The sequence below is a fragment of the Carcharodon carcharias genome, chromosome 37 (genome assembly GCF_017639515.1).
Source record: "Carcharodon carcharias isolate sCarCar2 chromosome 37, sCarCar2.pri, whole genome shotgun sequence".
Lineage (NCBI taxonomy): Eukaryota > Metazoa > Chordata > Chondrichthyes > Lamniformes > Lamnidae > Carcharodon > Carcharodon carcharias.
In genome coordinates, this window is record NC_054503.1 from 4,722,156 (window position 1) to 4,738,500 (window position 16,345).

The window sequence follows — 16,345 nt, forward strand, 5'->3', positions numbered from 1 at the left end:
CATTCGGAGGTAAGCCTGGGCTCTCTGATTGGTTGGTTGGTTGATTGGGCAGGGCCTCTTGGGCTTGGCGACCAGCGGCCGGAGGGGGGAGGTCGAAGGTCAGAGGTCGGAAGCAATGAGGCCTTCAAATGGGAGTTGTCAATCTCCGCACCCCCCACCTCCCCTGCCTCAAGCCAGTCCCTGACCTCCCCCTCCCCCCACCGATCCCCCACTCCTCACCCCCCCCCCTCCCCCCCCCCAACTCCGTCTCATCTGCACTTACACGACTGCACACTCATGTCAGACAACTGAGCGACCTTCGCCTTGCGGCCCACGTAGTACATGACGGCCAAGGAGTCCAGGTCATTGGCCACACAGCAGGGGGCAGCTGAGGCCTTGGGGTTACGGGACCTGTAGAGGTTCAGGACCTGGAGCACAAACGGGAGGTGGGGTGGGGTGGGGTGGGGAAGAAAGGTCAGTGGGTTAACAAAAGAGAAGGCCTGCATTTCTCGCACGCCTTTGGTCATGTCAGGACATCCAAAAACTTTACTGCCCACAGGTCACCGAAGAATATTCCGGCCTCTCGCCCATCCCCCGATTTTCCATCGCTCCACCATTGGCGGCCAGGCCTTCAGCTGCCTGGGGGCCCTCAGCTCTGGGGATTCCCTCCCTAAACCTCTCCGCCTTTCCCTCTCTCTCTCTCTCTCTCACTCCCCCGTCTCTCTCTCTCTCTCTCTCTCCCCCCGTCTCTCTGTCTCCCCGTCTCTCTCTTTCTCCCCCCGTCTCTCTGTCTCCCCTATCCCTCTCTCTCTCCCCCCGTCTCTCTCTCTCTCCCCCGTCTCTCTCTCTCTCTCCCCCCCGTCTCTCTCTCACTCTCCCCCCCGTCTCTCTCTCTCTCCCCCCGTCTCTCTCTCTCTCTCTCCCCCGTCCCTCTCTCTATCTCTCCCCGCCATCCCTCTCTCTCTCTCCCCCCATCCCTCTTTCTCTCTCCCCCGTCTCTCTCTCTCTCTCTCTCCCTCGTCTCTCTCTCTCTCTCTCTCCCTCGTCTCTCTCTCTCTCTCCCTCCCCCCCGTCTCTCTCTCTCTTTCTCTCCCCCATCCCTCTCTCTCTCTCTCCCGTCTCTCTCTCTCTCTCCCCCTGTCTCTCTATCTCTCTCTCCCCGTCTCTCTCTCTCTCTCTCTCTCTCTCTCCCCCGTCTCTCTCTCTCTCTCTCCCCCATCTCTCTCTCTCTCTCCCCCCGTCTCTCTCTCTCTCTCCCGTCTCTCTCTCTCTCTCTCTCCCCATCACTCTCTCTCTCTCTCCCCGTCACTCTCTCTCTCTCTCTCTCCCCCATCTCTCTCTCTCTCTTCCCCCGCCGTCTCTCTCTCTCTCTCTCCCCCGTCTCTCTCTCTCTCTCTCCCCCATCTCTCTCTCTTCCCCGTCTCTCTCTCTCTCTTTCCCCCAGCTCTCTCTCTCTCTCTCCCCCGTCTCTCTCTCTCTCACTCCCCCGTCTCTTTCTCTCTCTCTCTCTCTCCCCCGTCTCTTTCTCTCTCTCTCTCTCTCTCCCCCGTCTCTCTCTCTCTCTCCCTCCCTCTCTCCCCGTCTCTCTAGCTCTCTTCCCCCGCCGTCTCTCTCTCCCCCCTGTCTCTCTCTCTCTCTCTCTCACCCCCCGTCTCTCTCTCCCCGCGTCTCTCTCCCTCCCCCCGTCTCTCTCTCTCTCCCCCGTCTCTCTCTCTCCCCCTTCCCCGTCTCTCTCTCTCTCTCTCCTCCTTGACTTGGGGCTCTGCAATGGGCAGGATGGAGCAGGTCGACCTTCCTGAGAGCAACATCCACTGTGGATGCACAAAACCGGGGACGTTCCTGCTCTTTTTGACCCAGTACCACAGCCAGGAGTCGGGGATGGTGGGTGAGGGGGGGCTGTTGGTGATAGTGGGGTAGGGTGTGCAGAGAAGTCGGTCTACTTGACTCAGCCCCCCGAACGGCCATTTTGGTTACCCACGCGCCCGCAGAATCACCCAGCGTGATGCCACACGCAGTCGAATAGCTCTCCGGACACCAGGAGGTGGAGCGGGCTCTTCGGGGGGAGAGGGGGTTTGCGGGGTGGGGTGGGGGTGGTGGGGGGTGGCCTTACTTTGCCGTGCAGGACGTCCGAGCTCCACAGGTAGGGGCAGGGCCCTCCGCAGAAGTTGGCCTTGTAACCCCTCGGCTCCCGGATCCACTTCCAGTCCAGGTCCCTCCGGAAATCGACGTAGAGGCGGTGGAGGCAGCATTCATCTTCCAGGTTGCTGCGGGAGGGACAGAGGGAGCGTCAACCACAGCCAAAAAAGGACAAAACGACATCCTGAACGCCTACCAACCCCTACGAAATCCCCAAACGCGATGCCCCATGTAGTCGAATTGCTGCCTCAGCCCCGGGGGGGGTGGTGGGGGGGGGGGGGGGTGAGGGTGGGGAGGCCTTACTTTGCCATCCCCTCTCTCTCTTTAAACCCTGGAGTGCAACCGATTCACCCTCCCCCCTCACCCCCAGTCCCTGCCTCACTCTCCATCCCTGGATATTCAACCGGGGGTGGGGGGGGGGAGCACCCAGGGTCACCGGAACAGATTTGCCCCCCACTCTCCTCCCCTGGTCTTAGTCCGAAGTGGATGCTGGGGTTGACTGTAAGATGTGGTGGGGTGGGGGGGGTGCGGGGGCGGGGGTGAGGAGGGGCAGAGTTGGTTAGGGGGGCAGAGTTGGTTGGTGGGGGCAGAGTTGGTGGGGGCGGAGTTGGTGGGGGGCAGAGTTGGTGGCGGGGGGGAGTTGGTTGGGGGGGTGGAGATGGAGGGGGGGCGGAGTCGGTAGGGGGTGGAGTTGGTGGGGGGGGCGGAGTTGGTTGGGGGGCGGAGTTGGTAGGGGGCAGAGTTGGTGGGGGGGCGGAGCTGGTGTGGGCGGAGTTGCTGGGGGGCAGAGTTGGTGGGGGGGGCGGAGTTGGTGGGGGGGCGGAGTTGGTGGGGGGGCGGAGTTGGTGGGGGCGGAGTTGGTGGTGGAGGCGGAGTTGGTGGTGGGGGCAAAGTTGGTTGGGGGGCCGGAGTTGGTAGCGGGGGGCGGAGTTGGTAGGGGGGGGTGGAGTTGGTAGGGGGGGGTGGAGTTGGTGGTGGAGGCGGAGTTGGTGGTGGGGGCAAAGTTGGTTGGGGGGCCGGAGTTGGTAGCGGGGGGCGGAGTTGGTAGGGGGGGGTGGAGTTGGTGGGGGGGGCGGAGTTGGTGGAGGGACCCCCCACTCCACCTCCCCCCCTCCACCTCCCCTCCCTTCCCTCCACCTCCCTCCCCACATTCCCCCATCCCCTCACCTGGAACAGACGTCATTGTCGGCCGAGCGTTTCCACCTCAGCCCATTGTACTGGGTGTCCCTCCGAGGGGTAGGGAGGAGGGTGAAGAGGAGGTGAGGATTCCTGAGGGCAGCGAGGCGCTGCATCCTGGGTCGCTTGTACTCCTTGTAGGGGTCATCGTCGATACCTGGGGATCAGGCAGAGCCCAGTCAGCACGGAGGCCTGAGAAGGGTCCCTCAACCCCCCCAACCCTGACCATGGCCCAGGGCTGTTCAACCGGTTGTGGCACCAGGCAATCCAAAGAGAAGAGATGGGGGGAGGTGAGCTCGAGCCAGCTGTGGCCAGATGCAGAGGGCGGGATCTCTCTCTTATTGACAAGCGGCACTTGCTTAGCAATAACCTGCTCGCTGATGCCCAGTTTGGGTTCTACCTGGGCCACTCAGCTCCTGACCTCATTACAGCCTTGGTTCAAACATGGACTAAAGAGCTGAACTCCATAAGTGAGGTGAGAGAGACTGCCATTGACATCAAGGCAGCATTTGACCGAGTGTGGCATCAAGGAGCCCCAGCAAAACTGGAGTCAATGGGAATCAGGGGGAAAACTCTCCACTGGTTGGAGTCATACCGAGCACAAAGGAAGATGGTTGTGGTTGTTGGAGGTCAGTCATCTCAGCTCCAGGACATCACTGCAGGAGTTCCTCAGGGTAGTGTCCTCGGCCCAACCATCTTCAGCTGCTTCATCAATGACCTCCCTTCCATCATAAGGTCAGAAGTGGGGATGTTCGCTGATGATTGCACAATGTTCGGCACCATTCGCAACTCCTCAGATACTGAAGCAGTCCCTGTCCAAATGCAGCAAGACCTGGACAATATCCAGGCTTGGGCTATAAGTGGCAAGTTACATTCACACCACACAAGTGTCAGGCAATGACCATCTCCAACAAGAGAGAATCTAACCATTGCTCCTTGACACTCAAAGGCATTACCATCACAGAATCTCCCAATATCAACACCCTGGGGGTTACCAATGACCAGAAACTGAACTGGACCAGCCATATAAATACTGTGGCTACAAGAGCAGGTCAGAGGCTGGGAATCCTGCGATGTGTAACTCACCTTCTGACACCCCAAAGCCTGTCCACAAGGCAGGAGTGTGATGCAAAACGTGTTGATGTTTTACGGGGCGGTGTTTTACGGGGCGGTGTTTTACGGGGCGGTGTTTTACGGGGCTGTGATTTACAGGATGTTGTTTTACAGCGTGGTGTTAGAGGGGGCAGTGTTTTAAGAGACGCTGTTTTACAGAGCACTGTTTTAAGGGACGCTGTTTAAAAGGGCACTATTTTAAGGGACGCTGTTTTATTGGGCACTGCTTTAAGGGATGCTGTTTTACAGGGCACTGTTTTAAGGTATGCTGTTTTACACGGCACTGTTTTAAGGGACGCTGTTTTAAGGGACGCTGTTTTAGAGGGCACTGTTTTAAGGGACGCTGGTTTACAGGGCACAGTTTTAAGGGATGCTGGTTTACAGGGCACTGTTTTATGGGACGCTGTTTTACTGGGAACTGTTTTAAGGGATGCTGTTTTACTGGCCACTGTTTTAAGGGACGCTGTTTTACTGGCCACTGTTTTAAGGGACGCTGTTTTACTGGCCACTGTTTTAAGGGACGCTGTTTCACAGGGCACTGTTTTAAGGGACGCAGATTTACAGGGCACTGTTTTAAGGGACGCTGTTTTAAGGGACGCTGTTTTACAGGGCACTGTTTTAAGGGATGCTGTTTTACAGGGCACTGTTTTAAGGGACGCTGTTTTACAGGGCACCGTTTTAAGGGACGCTGTTTTATTGGGCACTGTTTTAAGGGACGCTGTTTTAAAGGGAACTGTTTTAAGGGATGCTGTTTTATTGGGCACTGTTTTAAGGGAAGCTGTTTTACAGGGCACTGTTTTAAGGGACGCTGTTTTACAGGGCACTGTTTTAAGGGATGCTGGTTTACAGGGCACTGTTTTAAGGGACACTGTTTTATTGGGCACTGCTTTAAGGGGTGCTGGTTTAAAGGGCACTGTTTTATGGGACGCTGTTTTACTGGGAACTGTTTTAAGGGACGCTGTTTTACTGGCCACTGTTTTAAGGGATGCTGTTTCACAGGGCACTGTTTTAAGGGACGCAGTTTTACAGGGCACTGTTTTAAGGGACGCTGTTTTAAGGGACGTTGTTTTACAGGGCACTGTTTTAAGGGACCTTGTTTTACAGGGCACTGTTTTAAGGGACGCTGTTTTACAGGGCACTGTTTTAAGGGACGCTGTTTTAAAAGGAACTGTTTTAAGGGACGCTGTTTTATTGGGCACTGTTTTAAGGGACGCTGTTTTACTGGGCACTGTTTTAAGGGATGCTGTTTTACTGGGCACTGTTTTAAGGGACACTGTTTTATTGGGCATTGCTTTAAGGGGCGCTGGTTTAAAGGGCACTGTTTTATGGGACGCTGTTTTACTGGGAACTGTTTGAAGGGATGCTGTTTTACAGGGCACTGTTTTAAGGGACACAGTTTTACAGGGCACTGTTTTAAGGGACGCTGTTTTACAGGGCACTGTTTTAAGGGACGCTGTTTTATTGGGCACTGTTTTAAGAGACGCTGTTTTAAAGGGAACTGTTTTAAGGGACGCTGTTTTACAGGGCACTGTTTAAAGGGATGCTGGTTTACAGGGCACTGTTTTAAGGGATGCTGGTTTACAGGGCACTGTTTTAAGGGACGCTGTTTTACTGGGCACTGTTGTAAGGGATGCTGTTTTACTGGGCACTGTTTTAGGGGACACTGTTCTATTGGGCAATGCTTTAAGGGGCGTTGGTTTAAAGGGCACTGTTTTATGGGACACTGTTTTACTGGGAACTGTTGGAAGGGACGCTGTTTTACAGGGCACTGTTTTAAGGGACGCTGTTTTATTGGGCACTGTTTTAAGGGACGCTGTTTTATTGGGCACTGTTTTAAGGGACGCTGTTTTACTGGCCACAGTTTTAAGGGATGATGGTTTACAGGGCACTGTTTTAAGGGACGCTGGTTTACAGGGCACTGTTTTATGGGACGCTGTTTTACTGGGCACTGTTTTAAGGGACGCTGTTTTATTGGGCACTGTTTTAAGGGACGCTGTTTTATTGGGCACTGTTTTAAGGGACGCTGTTTTACTGGCCACAGTTTTAAGGGATGATGGTTTACAGGGCACTGTTTTAAGGGACGCTGGTTTACAGGGCACTGTTTTATGGGACGCTGTTTTACTGGCCACAGTTTTAAGGGATGATGGTTTACAGGGCACTGTTTTAAGGGACGCTGGTTTACAGGGCACTGTTTTAAGGGACGCTGTTTTATTGGGCACTGTTTTAAGGGACGCTGTTTTATTGGGCACTGTTTTAAGGGACGCTGTTTTACTGGCCACAGTTTTAAGGGATGATGGTTTACAGGGCACTGTTTTAAGGGACGCTGGTTTACAGGGCACTGTTTTATGGGACGCTGTTTTACTGGGCACTGTTTTAAGGGACGCTGTTTTACTGGGCACTGTTTTAAGGGACACTCTATTACAGGCCACTGTTTTAAGGGACGATGTTTTATAGGCCACTCTATTAAGGGACGCTGTTTTACAGGGCACTGTTTTAAGGGACCCTGGTTTACAGGGCGCTGTTTTATGGGACGCTGTTTTACTAGGCACTGTTTTAAGGGGAGCTTGTTTAAAGGGCACTGTTTTATGGGACGCTGTTTCACTGGGAACTGTTTAAAGGGACACTGTTTTACAGGGCACTGTTTAAAAGGATGCTGTTTTATCGGATGCTGTTTTACAGGGCACTGTTTTAAAGGACGCTGTTTTACTGGGCACTGTTGTAAGGGACGCTGTTTGACTGGGCACTGCTTTAAGGGGCGCTGGTTTAAAGGGCACTGTTTTAAGGGAAGCTGTTTTACTGGCCACTGTTTTAAGGGACGTTGTTTCACAGGGCACTGTTTTAAGGGACGCTGCTTTACCGGGCTCTGTTTCAAGGGACGCTGTATTACAGGGCACTGTTTTAAGGGAAGCTGTTTTACTGGCCACTGTTTTAAGGGACGTTGTTTCACAGGGCACTGTTTTAAGGGACGCTGCTTTACCGGGCTCTGTTTTAAGGGACGCTGTTTTATCGGATGCTATTTTACAGGGCACTGTTTTAAGGGACGCTGTTTTACTGGCCACTGTTTTAAGGGACGCTGTTTTACAGGGCACTGATTTAAGGGACGCTGTTTTACAGGGCACTGATTTAAGGGACGCTGTTTTACAGGGCACTGTTTTATGGGACGCTGTTTTACTGGCCACTGTTTTAAGCGATGCTGTTTCACAGGGCACTGTTTTAAAGGACGATGTTTTACAGGGCACTGTTTTAAGCAACACTGTTTTACAGGGCACTGTTTTTAAGGACGATGTTTTACAAGGCACTGTTTTAAGAGATGCTGTTCTACTGGGCACTGTTTTAAGGGACGCTGTTTTACAGGGCACTGTAATAAGGGAAGCTGTTTTGCAGGACACTGTTTTAAGGGACGCTGTTATACTAGGCACTGTTCTAAGGGACGCTGCTTTACCGGGCACTGTTTTAAGGGACGCTGCTTTACAGAGCACTGTTTTAAGGGACGCTGCTTTACAGAGCACTGTTTTAAGGGACGCTGCTTTACAGGGCATTGTTTTAAGGGACGCTGTTTTACTGGGCACTGTTTAATGGGACACTGTTTTACTGGGCACTGCTTTAAGGGATGCGGTTTTACTGGCCAAAGTTTTAAGGGACGCTGTTTTACAGGGCACTGTTTTAAGGGACGCGGTTTTACAGCCCACTGTTTTAAGGGACGCTGTTTTACAGGGCACTGTTTTAAGGGACGCTGTTTTATCGGATGCTGTTTTACAAGGAACCGTTTTAAGTGACGCTGTTTTACTGGCCATTGTTTTAAGGGACGCTGCTTTACAGCCCACTGTTTTAAGGGACGCTGTTTTACTGGCCACTGTTTTAAGGGAAGCTGTTTTACAGGGCACAGTTTTAAGGGATGTAGTTTCAAGGGATGTTGTTTTACAGGGCACTGTTTTAAGGAACGCTGTTTAACAGGGCACTGTTTTAAGGCACGCTGTTTTATCAGATGCTGTTTTACAGGGCACTGTTTTAAGGGACGCTGTTTTACTGGCCACTGTTTTAAGTTACGCTGTTTTACTGGCCACTGTTTTAAGGGACGTTGTTTGACTGGGCACTGTTTTAAGGGACGCTGTTTTACTGGGCACTGTTTTAAGAGTCACTGTTTCACAGGGCACTGTTTTAAGTGACGCAGTTTCACAGGGCACTGTTTTAAGTGATGCTGTTTCACAGGGCACTGTTTTAAGGGACGCAGTTTTACTGGCCACTGTTTTAAGGTACGCTGTTTTACAGGGCATTGTTTTAAGGGACACTGTTTTACAGGGCACTGTTTTAAGGGACGCTGTTTTGCTGGCCACTGTTTTAAGAGACACTGTTTCACAGGGCACTGTTTTAAGGGACGCTGGTTTACAGGGCACTGTTTTAAGTGACGCTGTTTCACAGGGCACAGTTTTAATTGACGCTGTTTCACAGGGCACTGTTTTAAGGGACGCTGTTTTACAGGGCACTGTTTTAAGGGACGCTGTTTTACAGAGCACTGTTTTAAGGGACGCTGTTTTACAGGGCACTGTTTTAAGGGACGCTGTTTTACAGGGCACTGTTTTAAGGGACGCTGTTTTACAGGGCACTGTTTTAAGGGACGCTGTTTTACAGGGCACTGTTTTAAGGGACGCTGTTTTACTGGGCACTGTTTTAATGGACGCTGTTTGACAGGACACTGTAAAAAGGGAGGCGGTTTTGCAAGGCACTGTTTTAAGGGATGCTGTTCTACTAGGCACTGTTTTAAGGGACGCTGCTTTACCGGGCACTGTTTTAAGGGACGCTGCTTTACAGAGCACTGTTTTAAGGGACGCTGCTTTACAGGGCATTGTTTTAAGGTACGCTGTTTTACTGTACACTGTTTCACTGGGCACTGCTTTAAGGGATGCGGTTTTACTGGCCAAAGTTTTATGGGACGCTAATTTACAGGGCACTGTTTTAAGGGACGTGGTTTTACAGCCCACTGTTTTAAGGGACGCTGATATACAGGGCACTGTTTTAAGGGACCCTGTTTTACAGGGCACTGTTTTAAGGGACGCTGTTTTACAGGGCACTGTTTTAAGGGACGCTGTTTTACAGGGCACTGTTTTAAGGGACGCTGTTTTACAGGGCACTGTTTTAATGGACGCTGTTTGACAGGACACTGTAAAAAGGGAGGCTGTTTTGCAAGGCACTGTTTTAAGGGACGCTGTTATACTAGGCACTGTTTTAAGGGACGCTGCTTTACCGGGCACTGTTTTAAGGGACGCTGCTTTACAGAGCACTGTTTTAAGGGACGCTGCTTTACAGGGCATTGTTTTAAGGGACGCTGTTTTACTGGGCACTGTTTTATGGGACACTGTTTCACTGGGCACTGCTTTAAGGGATGCGGTTTTACTGGCCAAAGTTTTAAGGGATGCTGTTTTACAGGGCACTGTTTTAAGGGACGCGGTTTTACAGCCCACTGTTTTAAGGGACGCTGTTTTACAGGGCACTGTTTTAAGGGACGCTGTTTTATCGGATGCAGTTTTACAAGGAACCGTTTTAAGTGACGCTGTTTTACTGGCCATTGTTTTAAGGGACGCTGCTTTACAGCCCACTGTTTTAAGGGACGCTGTTTTACTGGCCACTGTTTTAAGGGAAGCTGTTTTACAGGGCACAGTTTTAAGGGATGTAGTTTCAAGGGATGTTGTTTTACAGGGCACTGTTTTAAGGAACGCTGTTTAACAGGGCACTGTTTTAAGGCACGCTGTTTTATCAGATGCTGTTTTACAGGGCACTGTTTTAAGGGACGCTGTTTTACTGGCCACTGTTTTAAGTTACGCTGTTTTACTGGCCACTGTTTTAAGGGACGTTGTTTGACTGGGCACTGTTTTAAGGGACGCTGTTTTACTGGGCACTGTTTTAAGGGACGCTGTTTTATCGGATGCAGTTTTACAAGGAACCGTTTTAAGTGACGCTGTTTTACTGGCCATTGTTTTAAGGGACGCTGCTTTACAGCCCACTGTTTTAAGGGACGCTGTTTTACTGGCCACTGTTTTAAGGGAAGCTGTTTTACAGGGCACAGTTTTAAGGGATGTAGTTTCAAGGGATGTTGTTTTACAGGGCACTGTTTTAAGGAACGCTGTTTAACAGGGCACTGTTTTAAGGCACGCTGTTTTATCAGATGCTGTTTTACAGGGCACTGTTTTAAGGGACGCTGTTTTACTGGCCACTGTTTTAAGTTACGCTGTTTTACTGGCCACTGTTTTAAGGGACGTTGTTTGACTGGGCACTGTTTTAAGGGACGCTGTTTTACTGGGCACTGTTTTAAGAGTCACTGTTTCACAGGGCACTGTTTTAAGTGACGCAGTTTTACAGGGCACTGTTTTAAGTGATGCTGTTTCACAGGGCACTGTTTTAAGGGACGCAGTTTTACTGGCCACTGTTTTAAGGTACGCTGTTTTACAGGGCATTGTTTTAAGGGACACTGTTTTACAGGGCACTGTTTTAAGGGACGCTGTTTTGCTGGCCACTGTTTTAAGAGAAACTGTTTCACAGGGCACTGTTTTAAGGGACGCTGTTTTACAGGGCACTGTTTTAAGGGACGCTGTTTTACAGGGCACTGTTTTAAGGGACGCTGTTTTACAGAGCACTGTTTTAAGGGACGCTGTTTTACAGGGCACTGTTTTAAGGGACGCTGTTTTACAGGGCACTGTTTTAAGAGAAACTGTTTCACAGGGCACTGTTTTAAGGGACGCTGTTTTACAGGGCACTGTTTTAAGGGACGCTGTTTTACAGGGCACTGTTTTAAGGGACGCTGTTTTACAGAGCACTGTTTTAAGGGACGCTGTTTTACAGGGCACTGTTTTAAGGGACGCTGTTTTACAGGGCACTGTTTTAAGGGACGCTGTTTTACAGGGCACTGTTTTAAGGGATGCTGTTTTACAGGGCACTGTTTTAAGGGACGCTGTTTTACTGGCCACTGTTTTAAGGGAAGCTGTTTTACAGGGCACAGTTTTAAGGGATGTAGTTTCAAGGGATGTTGTTTTACAGGGCACTGTTTTAAGGAACGCTGTTTAACAGGGCACTGTCTTAAGGCACGCTGTTTTATCAGATGCTGTTTTACAGGGCACTGTTTTAAGGGACGCTGTTTTACTGGCCACTGTTTTAAGTTACGCTGTTTTACTGGCCACTGTTTTAAGGGACGTTGTTTGACTGGGCACTGTTTTAAGTGACGCAGTTTTACAGGGCACTGTTTTAAGTGATGCTGTTTCACAGGGCACTGTTTTAAGGGACGCAGTTTTACTGGCCACTGTTTTAAGGCTCGCTGTTTTACAGGGCATTGTTTTAAGGGACACTGTTTTACAGGGCACTGTTTTAAGGGACGCTGTTTTGCTGGCCACTGTTTTAAGAGAAACTGTTTCACAGGGCACTGTTTTAAGGGACGCTGGTTTACAGGGCACTGTTTTAAGTGACGCTGGTTTACAGGGCACTGTTTTAAGTGACGCTGTTTCACAGGGCACAGTTTTAAGTGACGCTGTTTCACAGGGCACTGTTTTAAGGGACGCTGTTTTACAGGGCACTGTTTTAAGGGACGCTGTTTTACAGAGCACTGTTTTAAGGGACGCTGTTTTACAGGGCACTGTTTTAAGGGACGCTGTTTTACAGGGCACTGTTTTAAGGGACGCTGTTTTACAGGGCACTGTTTTAAGGGACGCTGTTTTACTGGGCACTGTTTTAATGGACGCTGTTTGACAGGACACTGTAAAAAGGGAGGCGGTTTTGCAAGGCACTGTTTTAAGGGACGCTGTTCTACTAGGCACTGTTTTAAGGGACGCTGCTTTACCGGGCACTGTTTTAAGGGACGCTGCTTTACAGAGCACTGTTTTAAGGGACGCTGCTTTACTGGGCACTGTTTTATGGGACACTGTTTCACTGGGCACTGCTTTAAGGGATGCGGTTTTACTGGCCAAAGTTTTAAGGGACGCTAATTTACAGGGCACTGTTTTAAGGGACGCGGTTTTACAGCCCACTGTTTTAAGGGACGCTGATATACAGGGCACTGTTTTAAGGGACCCTGTTTTACAGGGCACTGTTTTAAGGGACGCTGTTTTACAGGGCACTGTTTTAAGGGACGCTGTTTTACAGGGCACTGTTTTAAGGGACGCTGTTTTACAGGGCACTGTTTTAATGGACGCTGTTTGACAGGACACTGTAAAAAGGGAGGCTGTTTTGCAAGGCACTGTTTTATGGGACGCTGTTATACTAGGCACTGTTTTAAGGGACGCTGCTTTACCGGGCACTGTTTTAAGGGACGCTGCTTTACAGAGCACTGTTTTAAGGGACGCTGCTTTACAGGGCATTGTTTTATGGGACACTGTTTCACTGGGCACTGCTTTAAGGGATGCGGTTTTACTGGCCAAAGTTTTAAGGGATGCTGTTTTACAGGGCACTGTTTTAAGGGACGCGGTTTTACAGCCCACTGTTTTAAGGGACGCTGTTTTACAGGGCACTGTTTTAAGGGACGCTGTTTTATCGGATGCAGTTTTACAAGGAACCGTTTTAAGTGACGCTGTTTTACTGGCCATTGTTTTAAGGGACGCTGCTTTACAGCCCACTGTTTTAAGGGACGCTGTTTTACTGGCCACTGTTTTAAGGGAAGCTGTTTTCCAGGGCACAGTTTTAAGGGATGTATTTTCAAGGGATGTTGTTTTACAGGGCACTGTTTTAAGGGATGCTGTTTTACAGGGCACTGTTTTAAGGAACGCTGTTTAACAGGGCACTGTTTTAAGGCACGCTGTTTTATCAAGTGCTGTTTTACAGGGCACTGTTTTATGGGACACTGTTTTACTGGGCACTGCTTTAAGGGATGCGGTTTTACTGGCCAAAGTTTTAAGTGACGCTGTTTTACAGGGCACTGTTTTAAGGGACGCAGTTTTACAACCCACTGTTTTAAGGGACGCTGTTTTACAGGGTACAGTTTTAAGGGACGTAGTTTCAAGGGATGTTGTTTTACAGGGCACTGTTTTAAGGAACGCTGTTTAACAGGGCACTGTTTTAAGGCACGCTGTTTTATCAGATGCTGTTTTACAGGGCACTGTTTTAAGGGACGCTGTTTTACTGGCCACTGTTTTAAGGTACGCTGTTTTACTGGCCACTGTTTTAAGGGACGTTGTTTTACTGGGCACTGTTTTAAGGGATGCTGTTTTACTGGGCACTGTTTTACGGGACGTTGTTTTACAGGGCACTGTTTTAAGTGATGCTGTTTCACAGGGCACTGTTTTAAGTGATGCTGTTTCACAGGGCACTGTTTTAAGTGATGCTGTTTCACAGGGCACTGTTTTAAGTGATGCTGTTTCACTGGGCACTGTTTTAAGGGACGCAGTTTTACTGGCCACTGTTTTAAGGTACGCTGTTTTATAGGGCATTATTTTAAGGGACACTGTTTTACAGGGCACTGTTTTAAGGGACGCTGTTTTGCTGGCCACTGTTTTAAGAGAAACTGTTTCACAGGGCACTGTTTTAAGGGACGCTGTTTTACAGGGCACAGTTTTAAGTGACGCTGTTTCACAGGGCACTGTTTTAAGTGACGCTGTTTCACAGGGCACTGTTTTAAGGGACGCTGTTTTACAGGGCACTGTTTTAAGTGACGCTGTTTCACAGGGCACTGTTTTAAGGGACGCTGTTTTACAGGGCACTGTTTTAAGTGACGCTGTTTCACAGGGCACTGTTTTAAGGGACGCTGTTTTACAGGGCACTGTTTTAAGGGACGCTGTTTTACAGAGCACTGTTTTAAGTGACGCTGTTTCACAGGGCACAGTTTTAAGTGACGCTGTTTCACAGGGCACTGTATTAAGGGACGCTGTTTTACAGGGCACTGTTTTAAGGGACGCTGTTTTACAGAGCACTGTTTTAAGGGACGCTGTTTTACAGGGCACTGTTTTAAGGGACGCTGTTTTACAGGGCACTGTTTTAAGGGACGCTGTTTTACAGGGCACTGTTTTAAGGGACGCTGTTTTACAGGGCACTGTTTTAAGGGACGCTGTTTTACAGGGCACTGTTTTAAGGGACGCTGTTTTACTGGGCACTGTTTTAATGGACGCTGTTTGACAGGACACTGTAAAAAGGGAGGCGGTTTTGCAAGGCACTGTTTTAAGGGACGCTGTTCTACTAGGCACTGTTTTAAGGGACGCTGCTTTACCGGGCACTGTTTTAAGGGACGCTGCTTTACAGAGCACTGTTTTAAGGGACGCTGCTTTACAGGGCATTGTTTTAAGGTACGCTGTTTTACTGGGCACTGTTTTATGGGACACTGTTTCACTGGGCACTGCTTTAAGGAATGCGGTTTTACTGGCCAAAGTTTTAAGGGACGCTAATTTACAGGGCACTGTTTTAAGGGACGCGGTTTTACAGCCCACTGTTTTAAGGGACGCTGATATACAGGGCACTGTTTTAAGGGACCCTGTTTTACAGGGCACTGTTTTAAGGGACGCTGTTTTACAGGGCACTGTTTTAAGGGACGCTGTTTTACAGGGCACTGTTTTAATGGACGCTGTTTGACAGGACACTGTAAAAAGGGAGGCTGTTTTGCAAGGCACTGTTTTAAGGGACGCTGTTATACTAGGCACTGTTTTAAGGGACGCTGCTTTACCGGGCACTGTTTTAAGGGACGCTGCTTTACAGGGCATTGTTTTAAGGGACGCTGTTTTACTGGGCACTGTTTTATGGGACACTGTTTCACTGGGCACTGCTTTAAGGGATGCGGTTTTACTGGCCAAAGTTTTAAGGGATGCTGTTTTACAGGGCACTGTTTTAAGGGACGCGGTTTTACAGCCCACTGTTTTAAGGGACGCTGTTTTACAGGGCACTGTTTTAAGGGACGCTGTTTTATCGGATGCAGTTTTACAAGGAACCGTTTTAAGTGACGCTGTTTTACTGGCCATTGTTTTAAGGGACGCTACTTTACAGCCCACTGTTTTAAGGGACGCTGTTTTACTGGCCACTGTTTTAAGGGAAGCTGTTTTCCAGGGCACAGTTTTAAGGGATGTATTTTCAAGAGATGTTGTTTTACAGGGCACTGTTTTAAGGAACGCTGTTTAACAGGGCACTGTTTTAAGGCACGCTGTTTTATCAGATGCTGTTTTACAGGGCACTGTTTTATGGGACACTGTTTTACTGGGCACTGCTTTAAGGGATGCGGTTTTACTGGCCAAAGTTTTAAGTGACGCTGTTTTACAGGGCACTGTTTTAAGGGACGCAGTTTTACAGCCCACTGTTTTAAGGGACGCTGTTTTACAGGGTACAGTTTTAAGGGACGTAGTTTCAAGGGATGTTGTTTTACAGGGCACTGTTTTAAGGAACGCTGTTTAACAGGGCACTGTTTTAAGGCACGCTGTTTTATCAGATGCTGTTTTACAGGGCACTGTTTTAAGGGACGCTGTTTTACTGGCCACTGTTTTAAGGTACACTGTTTTACTGGCCACTGTTTTAAGGGACGTTGTTTTACTGGGCACTGTTTTAAGGGACACTGTTTCACAGGGCACTTTTTTAAGGGACGCTGTTTCACAGGGCACTGTTTTAAGTGATGCTGTTTCACAGGGCACTGTTTTAAGTGACGCTGTTTCACAGGGCAACGTTTTAAGTGACGCAGTTTTACAGGCCACTGTTTTCAGGTACACTCTTTTACAGGCCACTGTTTTAAGGGACGATGTTTTATAGGCCACTCTTTTAAGGGACGCTGTTTTACAGGGCACTGTTTTAAGGGACGCTGTTTTAAGGGACGCTGTTTTAAAGGACGCTGTTTTACAGGGCACAATTATTAAGGGACACTGTTTTACAGGCACTGTTTTAAAGGACGATATTTTACAGGGCACTGTTTTAAGAGACGCTCTTCTACTGGGCACGGTTTTAAGGGACGCTGTTTTACAGCGCACTGTAATAAGGGACGCTGTTTTACAGGGCACTG

General features: G+C 49.4%; 1 protein-coding gene across 1 annotated transcript in view; it reads right to left on the bottom strand.

The window, feature by feature from the left end:
* Window positions 1-248: 248 nt before the first annotated feature.
* Window positions 249-16,345, bottom strand: part of LOC121273002 (transforming growth factor beta-2 proprotein-like) — a 245,184-nt gene continuing 229,087 nt past the window's right edge. The window contains exons 5-7 of the mRNA XM_041179933.1: window positions 3,283-3,448; window positions 2,090-2,243; window positions 249-407 (exon numbers count right to left, since the gene is read on the bottom strand). Coding sequence (XP_041035867.1) covers window positions 249-407; window positions 2,090-2,243; window positions 3,283-3,448 — 479 coding nt within the window. The remainder of the gene's footprint in view (window positions 408-2,089; window positions 2,244-3,282; window positions 3,449-16,345) is intronic.